This window comes from Mesoplodon densirostris, chromosome 19 (genome assembly GCF_025265405.1).
Source record: "Mesoplodon densirostris isolate mMesDen1 chromosome 19, mMesDen1 primary haplotype, whole genome shotgun sequence".
Classification (NCBI taxonomy): Eukaryota; Metazoa; Chordata; class Mammalia; order Artiodactyla; family Ziphiidae; genus Mesoplodon; species Mesoplodon densirostris.
In genome coordinates this window covers 14218880-14228961 of record NC_082679.1, presented here as the reverse complement: position 1 = coordinate 14228961, position 10082 = coordinate 14218880, and the positions used below count along the sequence as shown (strand labels likewise).

At 51.4% G+C, this 10082-nt stretch overlaps 1 protein-coding gene across 1 annotated transcript; it reads left to right on the top strand.

Annotated features, from left to right (window-relative positions):
• Positions 1–1983: 1983 nt before the first annotated feature.
• LOC132479591 (kunitz-type protease inhibitor 2-like) lies at positions 1984–9506 on the top strand. The gene is made up of 7 exons (XM_060083132.1): positions 1984–2017; positions 2198–2368; positions 5488–5541; positions 6878–6931; positions 7457–7618; positions 7979–8014; positions 9340–9506. The coding sequence occupies exons 1-7, from the start codon at positions 1984–1986 to the stop codon at positions 9504–9506; spliced, it is 678 nt and encodes a 225-aa protein (XP_059939115.1).
• The last annotated feature ends 576 nt before the right edge of the window (positions 9507–10082 follow it).

The following is a 10082-nucleotide window of genomic DNA, read 5'->3' as shown; positions in this document are numbered from 1 at the left end:
CAGTTTATAGCACCCACGGGAGTAAAAAGTGTATCAAGGGACTTCCCTGGTGGAGCGGTGGTTAAGCATGCCCCTGCCAATGCAGGGGACACGGGTTTGATCCTGGTCTGGGAAGATCCCACATGCTCCGGAGCAACTAACCCTGTGCACCACAACTACTGAACCTGCGCACTAGAGCCCGCGATCCATGGCTACTGAAGCCCGCACACCTTGGAGCCCGAGCTCCGCAACAAGAGAAGCCACCGCAATGAGAAGTGCGCACACTGCAACGAAGAGTAGTCCCCGCTCGCCGCAACTAGAGTGCCTGCACGCAGCAATGAAGACCCAACGCAGCCAAAAATAAATAAATAAATAAATAAATAAACCTCAAGCAACTTTAGAACCAGAGAAACCTGTTTTTTGTGACAAAGACCAGTCTGTTTGGCAATTTTGTAATAGCCAGTGTTCAGAATGCCTGCCAGGGTTTTGTAATTTAGGTTCATATGTCAGATATTGTGTGATTTTAACCATTTTTAATACTTTCCAAGAGAATGTTACTGTTTCCTAAAGTCAGGAATTCCATTTTTCCATATTCTGAAGCAAGTGTATCCAAATTTGGTGCCCTTCAGCTTTTCCCTGTTTTTCTTATTCTGTTTTGAAAACGTATAGAACGTATTTAATTTTGCACTAGCATTTGTGAGTACAGAAATAGAACTTGAAACATATTTTTCATGATTGTTTTCCAAAACTATTCTGAGACCAGTATATCATTTTGTCATCTCTTAATAAGAACAGTTATTTATTAAGGAATAACTTCCTGAAAATTGTCCAACCGAGTCCCCTCAGCCTTGGCCAGTTCTTTGGTATGGTGCTATCTATGACCCTGTCATTGAGTGTCGCCATAAACAGGCCTAGCTGAGGGCCTGGCCTTGGTGAACCCTCCAGTTGTGATGAAGCCTTGAGGAATGTTTTGGCTTTTAGGCAACTTCAGTTTCATGTTTCTCCCACGGCCCGTCACTATAGTGGTTTCTTTCTTTCTTTCCATCCAAGGGGTCGTTTTGTTTGTGCCTGTGCTCTCTGATCAGACCAATTTGAATTCATATACAGCTCTGCTGCTTGCTTAGCTTAACCTACCCAAAGCCTCAGTGTTCTGCTTTGTAAAGGGCAGGGGTGGGGGTGTTACTGCATGAGTCACAGTTTTATTGTGACTATTAGAAATCGTGCATAGAATGTGCCTGCCATCAGGCTTTGTGAAGGCAGTGAAACGGGGTGTCAAGAAATAAGTCACGCTCTGCTTTTTGGTTCATTTTGATTTTAAGCTGGGTCTACCAAACTATAGTATTTTGACTTTTTTTTTTTGGCGGTACGCGGGCCTCTCACAGTTGTGGCCTCTCCCATTGCGGAGCACAGGCTCCTGTCGCACAGGCTCAGCAGCCATGGCTCACGGGCCCAGCCTCTCCACGGCATGTGGGATCTTCCCGGACCAGGGCACAAACCCGTGTCCCCTGCTCGTCAGGCAGACTCTCAACCACTGCGCCACCAGGGACACCCGCTGGCTTCTCTTTGTTGTGGAGCACGGGCTCTAGGCGTGTGGGCTTCAGTAGTTGTGGCATGTGGGCTCAGTAGTTGTGGCACGTGGGCTCAGTAGTTTTGGCTCGTGGGCTCTAGAGCGCAGGCTCCGTAGTTGTGGTGCACAGGCTTAGTTGCTCCGTGACATGTGGGATCTTCCCAGACCAGGGCTCGAACCCATGTCCCCTGCATTGGCAGGTATATCCTTAACCACTGCGCCACCAGGGAAGTCCCAGCTCTGGCCTTTCAGTGCTAAGCTCCCCTTGGCCCAGTTTGATGGGAACATATCCAGAAGGGTCCTGCAGTCTATTTTTTTGCCTTTGAAAGTCCTTTTTCTATACTGGATGTCTGTGTGTTTGATAATGGGGGCAGGGACAAAATCAACACGCAACTGAAATTCAGTTCAGTCTGGTGGGTTGGTGTCTTTGTCGTTAGATGATGCCTTCCTATACAAAGAAGGAATCACTAGGTAAGCCTGATGGCGACACTTCAGAAACAGTTCCCAGAGGAACTGTGCTGCAACTTAAGGCTCTGGGTCTCCTCTTGGGGCTCTGGAAAGCTGTGGGCCTTCTCCTACAGGTCAGTGCATGTTCTGTCTTGCCAGAATTGCCCTGCCAAGCTAACTGGTCTCTGGTTGGTTGTATTTTAGACTTTTGCCGAGTTTCGAAGAGTGTGGGAAAATGCCGGGCCTCCATCCCTAGGTGGTGGTACAATGTCACTGATGGATCCTGCCAGTCGTTTGTGTATGGAGGCTGTGGAGGGAATGACAATAACTACATGACCAAGGAGGAGTGTCTTGCAAAGTGTGCTGGTGTCACAGGTAAGACAGTTTGTTGGGGCAGTTTTATTATCTAGAGACACTTTATTCATTGGGACACAGCTGCCTTTTGCTCTTTGCCAGTTCTTCACTGCTGAAACTGGGAGGCGTTTTTAAAAGCAGAAGAAACAGGCACAGTGTGAAGGTCGCCCACACGGTGGTTTCACAGCGGTACCCTCCCTCCTCTTCCCAGAAAGGGGAGAGTAGGCCGCAGACTGAAGCCAGGGGAGGGGTGACATGACTGCGTCTTCTCCCCAACTTCCCTTCTCCCACTACTGAGAGCAGGTCCCACGCCAGGCCTGGTTTGAGCAGAGTCCTCCAGGTCTACTCAGACGGGCTGCCCCCCTTGCTTCCTGGGCATTTGGGTTATTTTTACCTTTGGGACAAATGACTTGAGGAGCTCACCCAGCCAGCCAAGTTATGAATCAAGTTAAAACTAGAACATACTTCTGGAACCCATCCTTCTCTCAGCCTTCGTGAGGGATTCTGTGGAATCAAGATACTGTTGACCCTGAGAGCGTCCCAGTGTAAATAAAAACGTAAAGCCCCACAACAGTGTGCACTGGCTCTGAACGGAGCCTCGAGGGACTCCTTGAGACCTGATGGCAGTGCGATATTGGTCCTCTGGGGCCTGATCCTTCCTAGGTGTTGCAGAGAGCCGCTGATTGGGCCAGCCAAACTGTCAAAGATTTTCATTGGCGATTTCCTTAACATTGTTACGGGACTTCTTGCATCCTTTCCTGACAGCTTGGTGTCAACTCTGGGTTATGATTCTGTGTCGGAATGTGCTGGTGCCCTCAGTGCTCACCGCACTGGCTGTAATCTCTCTTGGCTTTGAACTCTGCATTCAGAAATCAGATAAGCTTATGAAAGTTGTGTGTAAAGAGAGGAAGACAGCAGTGGTCTTGGCTGTGAACTGAGGTTTAAAACATGATGCGCAGACACACAAGCCCAGCAGTGACTGAGTGCCTTGAGGAACATTTTATTGACCTTTGTGTGCCCAGTGCCCGGCAGGCGCTCAACAAGTGTTTGGAGAGCCGAGGTGGCTGGTATTAGTTTTGGATTGTACAGATGAGTTCCTCACTTTTGGGGCGGGGGTGGGGGGGCAACTGGCAACCTTACCAGATGGTGATGGAGAAAAACACGGTTTTCCTCTATCAGCTGTGATCCAATCAGGAGTTGACAGTAGCAAATGTACATTCCGTTCTGGTTACTCCTTGGTTTCTCAGGGGGAAAGTTAAGTTTTAAGAACACAAGCAGTGGACAGTGGGCATTAAGGCGGCATGTCTCTGTAAGGAGCCACAGGGTGTAGTGTTTTGCTGGGAGAAGACAGACAACTATCTTCCTAGAGGTCAAGCCAGAGTCTGGCCCCAGCCTTGAGGTCCCGGAAAGCTCATTTGCTGGCACCCGAGCGTGGCTGCACTACACAGCTCCTGAGGCGTTTTCTTTGGCAACATATTTTCTCCCAGGCAGGCAAGCTCTGTGGGGAGCCAAATGAGAATGAGAATGCCAGTTTATTAATTAATTATAATGAGAACCAGAACCACCAAAGGGACCAGACACTTCTGTCCCTGTGCCTGCACCCTTAGTGTGTGTAGGCAAACCTCTCAGCGACATTCCCAGAACATTGCTTGATGAGGGGAGAGGCAGAACTGGGGGAGCTGCTTTGTGATGGGAACGTGTAATGGCATCAGGTTAGGCCAGCCCCACGCCTCTGCACAAGGGAGGGTTCCTCCCTCCTGGACCCTGCCAGCGCTCCCTTTTTTGCATTTCCACCCACCCTCTTAGCTTTGTGTGTGTGCAAGATAAAATATACATAACGTGGGCTTCCCTGGTGGCACAGTGGTTCAGAGTCCACATGCCAATGCAGGGGACACGGGTTTGTGCCCCAGTCCGGGAAGATCCCACATGCCACGGAGCGGCTGGGCCCTTGAGCCATGGCCGCTGAGCCTGCGCGTCCGGAGCCTGTTCTCCGCAACGGGAGAGGCCACAACAGTGAGAGGCCCACGTACCACAAACAAACAAACAAACAAACAACAAAATATATATATATATATATAAAATGTAAAATTTAGCATTTAACCATTTTTAAGTGCACAGTTTAGTAGCATGAAGTACATTCACAGTGCTGAGCACACCCTTCACTTTTTAAAAATTATTTGTTTATTTATTTATTTGGTTGTGTGGGGTCTTCGTTGCGGCAGGTGGGCTCCTTAGTTGCAACAGGCAGGCTTCTTAGTTGCAGCTGGTGGGGCTCCTTAGTTGTGGCCTGCGAGTTCTTAGTTGCAGCATGCATGTGGGATCTAGTTCCCTGACCAGGGATTGAACCCAGGGCCCCTGCACTGGGAGTGCATAGTCTTTTTTTTTAACACACCTGCATCTTTTTTTTTTAGATAAATTTATTTATTTACTTATTTATTTATATTTGGCTGCATTGGGTCTTCATTGCTGCACAGGCTTTCTCTAGTTGTGTCGAGCGGGGGCTACTCTTCATTGCACTGCACGGGCTTCTCATTGCGGTGGCTCCTCTTTGTTGCGGATCACGGGCTCTAGGCACATGGGCTTCAGTAGTTGTGGCACGCAGGCTCAGTAGTTGTGCCTCATGGGCTCTAAAGTGCAGGCTCAGTAATTGTGGTGCACGGGCTTAGTTGCTCCATGGCCTGTGGGATGTTCCCGGACCAGGGCTCGAACCTGTGTCCCCTGCATCGGCAGGCGGGTTCTTAACCACTGGGGAGCACATAGTCTTATCCACTGCGCCAGCAGGGAAGTCCCACGGCCTTCACTTTTTGAATTCATTGGGTGAGTTAATACAGTTCAACAGGTTATTTGGCCCTGGAAGCCATTCTGTCTTTTTATAATGTCATTTCACACGTCTTTGCTCTGATTCCCAGCTGGTTGATCTTAAAATTTAACCCACAAGGGCAGTCTTGGTTCCTTATTTTCCAAGTTCTGGCAGGTTTGTGGTCCAGCATGTGCACTGAAGGGCCCACATAAAGGAGAAATGGGAGTCGCTGTGAGAGGCACACAGGCCCAAGCCTCCTCAGGGATACAGCTTGCTTTGTTTCACCAGGCAATCTTGGAGGTACACTTTCTCACTGTGCTCTTCATTTGTCCTCGTGTAGTACACACCATCCATGATCTGTCCAGGAATGGAGCACATTCCTCTGTCCCAAGTGGTAGGTTCTGAAGAAGACCCCGGATGGCGTGAGGGCCATGCAGATGGCTCATGTGAAAGGACATTTGTAATTTGGGCATTGCACACGGGCTTCCACCTCCTGGTTCTGTTTACTCACAGCTGGCGAACAGGGGGCTCTGCCTGGGCTGCCAGCTTCCGGCTCCTGGCCAGCATCCTTGCGCTGGGGAGCTCAGCAGCCGAGAGGGCTGAGGGATTCTGCAGTGCTTCCTGGCTGACCTCAGCGTCCTCCTGGGGGACCAGGGGTTGTGGCTCCTGCTGCACGTGGCTCAGGCCCCTTCCCCCGCTGTGGGCTGGCTTCCAGTCCCCTGGCCTCAGCCTTCGTGCTGTCTTCACTGCCCTATCCCACCTCCTTGCTTGCTGTATCTCCTTTGCTCCGTGTCGTCCTTGCTGTCCGTCTCCCTCCCTGTGCTAAGAGTCCTCTGTCTTCTGCCACCCCCGCCTCCATTCCCACTGCAGTCCTTGACCTGGAGCTTTGTGTTAGCTTGCTGTGTAGTGCTGACAGCAGCTGCCCCATTCCTCCTTTATGCTTAAAGCCCTCTGCATCAGGAGCCGGGGGTGAGTGGTTCAGATGCACTGGGAAGTCCAGTCCAGCTTTCCCAAAGGCCAGTCCCCAGGCAGTGGGTTCTGCCGGGCGAGACCTGCTGTGGAGGGAGGGAGTCCGCCCCTACCCCATTTGAGGAGGGCCCCCAGTCAGCCACTGGCCACACACTGGTTGCAGTCTTGATTCTGGTCCTTTGACTCTGACCTCAGCACCCACATGAGAGTGAGCATTTATTAGTTCAGTGGATTTGCAGAATGCTGAGAGTTAGGTTAAAGTCACTTTCCCGTTTTGCTAGGCTAGGAATCCTGTGAGTGTCCTGACCATTGCTTTGCCTGGGTTCATTGCTTATTCCCAGGCTGGCCTCTGCAAGGTCATCCAGAGCCATGGGGCATCATAACTGGCATCATAACTCTGGTTTCTGTCCTGTTTCAGAAGAAAATTCCCCCAAGAGAATAAGGGACCCTCCTCCCTGTGTCAGAGAGTGGACGCCTCTGGTCTTCCTCATCACCCCAGAAACTGTGGCTGGGATTAGTTTCCATAGTAACCCCTGAGGTGACAGGCAGGCTTCCCCATCCAGCATTCATTCTGTGTGTGCCGTAGAGCCCATTAGGACTGGGAGGTGATGGAGCAAAGCTGCCCACAGAGGGGGGCTCCACTCCCTTCCAGGTGCCAGAGTGTCTACGCTCCCTCGGTGGGCCCTTTTAGACTCAGCCCCAGCTAGGCGACGTGTCCTGTGTCCATTCCAGCCTCCCTGACACGGATGTTTGTGTTTCAGTTCCCAGAAGGCAGGATTCTGATGACCTGTCCGGTGATATTTTCAACTATGAAGGTACACCTCTTAAAAAACATGTTTTCTTACTTCATTGGGAATTGAGACACACGTGCGGACTTCCATGACGGGTATCGTAGAGCAGGGCTTGCCGACCTTTCCCAGGTGTTAGGACTCCTGAGCATGCCCTGGGGCAGCAGGAAGCAGGATGTGCCCCAGCAGGCCCTCGGCCTCCCACCGGCTGTGCTGTGGGCGGGATGCTGTAGCCCTGCCTCAGAGTCCCTGACTGTGACATGAGGGGCCTAGTGGAGACCCCTCTGAAGGTTCAGAGACCGAGTTAGCACATGGAGAGCCTACAACAGTGACTGACACAGAATAACCTCCACAGCAGTGTAGTCTGGCCATAAAGAGAAAGATGCCTGAAAATGGGGGCCAGAATGGCCACGTCTGTAATGGCCAAGTTTCTTTTAACAGAGAGGTTTTCCCCATTGGCTGGCAGCCATAGGACTGCTTGGGAGCATTGTAGCTCCATTCACCTCTCCTGGGCCCTGCTAATTTGTATCCCTTGGGCTGTCTCACTCCCAGAGCACTGCACTGCCAAGGCCATCACTGGGCCTTGCCGCGCATCCTTCCCACGCTGGTACTTTAATGCCGAGAAGAACTCTTGTGATAACTTCATCTACGGCGGATGCCGGGGCAATAAAAACAGCTACCTCTCCAAGGAGGAGTGCATGCAGCGCTGCTTCGGTGAGTCTGCCTGACTCCTAACTCCAAGAAACAGCCGTGGGCAGATGAACCCTCCTGAGAGGACACCAGTCCCTTTCCTCATCCCTAAAATGAAGGCCTTGCAAATGCTGTCATTTGGACTCTGCCCTTAGTCTTCTCTGGCTCCCTGGTAGGGAAAGGGGTGGGCTTTGGCCCCAGCTATTGGGCACACGTGTCCTAGGTCCCTACTGGGGTGGCAAGGTCTCAGAACCCTCAGAGGAGCTGGAAGAAGTCGTTCAGAAAGAGCGTGAAGGCCCAGGGCTGAGGGGGATCCTCAGGTGGCTGCAGCTGTGAGGGGAGGAGGGCTGAAAGCTGACCTCAGGGTTGTGTGTTTTCTTCCAGGCAAGCAGTTGTATCCTGCCCTGCCCCGCACTAAAGGTAAACGGCCCCTTGCCCCCCTCCACCTGCCTGCCTTGACTAAGCTCAGCTGTGTTTTCTGCAGGCTCATGTCGTCTCGGGCACATCATCCTTCACTGTAAACATCGTTCTGTTAGAAAGTCGTGTTTCTGCACGAGAATGGCCAGGCAGCTTGGAACGTGTGGTGGATGTTTGTCCCATTGTACAGTGTACATAAACGGGTTAGGAGTGAGGCCGTCTCTGCCTAGGCAGCCTTGGGGTGACTGGGGGACACCTCCTACTGTTTTAGGTGTGTGGGATCTGCTGCACTGAGGCCTGGGACTAACTCCAGGTTTTGGGGGGGAACTCTACTGCCATGGGGTGTACAGAGTTGGTCATGGGTGATAACAAAGGAGGGTGGAAAGCCCTTGCCATGTGTGGGTGGAGCATGGCCCCAGCCAGTGCTGTTGTCCCCAAGCAGTCTGGTCTGACAAGGAGGCTAGGCCTCCTCTAGCTTTTGTTTCTGATTCTGAGCCTGAATCATGGATGGTAGTGTTTGCACAAAAGACCTGCCACACTGGTTTGGCCTCTTTCCACCTGTTTCCCTGTTAAGGAGTCCAGGCCTGGCCTGTGTGTCTGCTCTGCTTTAGAAGAGAAATGAAGCTGGAACCTGGTTTGCCAGGCATAGGGATCTGGAGGGTTGGAGATGGAGAGTGAATTGACCCTGTCCAATTCTGCAGCCAAGTGGGGAGAGGGAGCTGGGTAGCTGCCATAGGAGGCCACATTCCTTAGGTGGAGCCCCGCCTGAAGAAAAATCATCTTAACTGACCAGTGGAACTGCAGTGGGGCAACCACTATTAAATCTACCTGGGCCCTTAGGAGCATGAGGGTCCCCTCCCGGCCCTGCTCCGAATATACCCGTGCCTCTGCCCTTCCGTCATTCCACAGGCAGCCACCCCAGCCAACTGCAGGGCCACATCTCTCTCTGTGGCTGGTTGGGGGTGGTGGTGTTTGCACACACACACCAGAGATGTGTGCTTTTCCTGTGCAGATTGCCCCAGAGAGGTGGCAGGGTAGTACAGAGTTCAAGTGGGGATTTTTTGTTCAAAAAGGAGGAACACAAGTAGCCACTCTGTCTATGTGCACATAGCATAGCACCTCCTTTTCTCAGGAACCTACTTCTCAGGACCGTAGGGACTCTCCTTGAGGACTTCCTGTCAAGCAGTGTCTGTTCTCCAGAGCCTTCTGGGTTGGGGTGGGGGGACGTCTGGCCCAAGGGCTGCTGGTCCTCCTCCCAAGCCCACGTGGACACTCTGGCTATGGCCCGCCTCATCCTGCTGGTTCTGAGGCCTCTCTCTCATCCACAGTGGTGGTCCTGGCAGGGCTGTTCGTGATGGTCCTGTTCCTCTTGCTGGGAGCCTCCGTGGCCTGCCTGATCAGGGTGGCGCGGAGGAACCAGGAGCGCACCCTCCGTACGGTCTGGAGCTCTGGGGACGACAAGGAGCACCTGGTCAAGAACACTTACGTCCTGTGAATGCCCTGTCGCCAAGGGGCTGCCCTCCTCAACCCCCTGTTAATGAAGAGAATCTGCGAAGGGAGGAGAGACAAGTGTCGAACACGTGTGTGCTTTTTCAAATAGAGTGATTTGTCTGTATTTGCGCGATCATTAGGGCTTTGGGCCTGGTTGTTAATCCAGAAGGTAAGAGGGCTGCTCCCTGGTCTCCCAGGATGGGTTTGCTTTGGAAATTCTCTTAATGAAGGGCTGTGCACGTTGCAGATGTTCTAGCCCTAGATCGGAGTAGGTTCCTCTTCGATTTATTTCTTTGCTCCAGGTATAGTTTTCTGAGCTTATGTTGAATCCTATTGCCTCCTTTCCCGTCACAAGTGATGTTTTAATAGTTTCCTTTGTTTGTTTTCTGGTTTTTTTTTAAAGTAAGCAGAAACATAAGTTTTTTTAATTAGGATTCTGAAAGGAAGAAAGTAAAATGTACAAGTTTAATAAAAACGGCCTTCCCTTTTAAAATAAATTTCAGTATGTGCTTTCTTTCTAAGTGGGAATGCTAATTTAAACTCTACCAAAGTTACCACAGGACACTACATGAGATGTCCC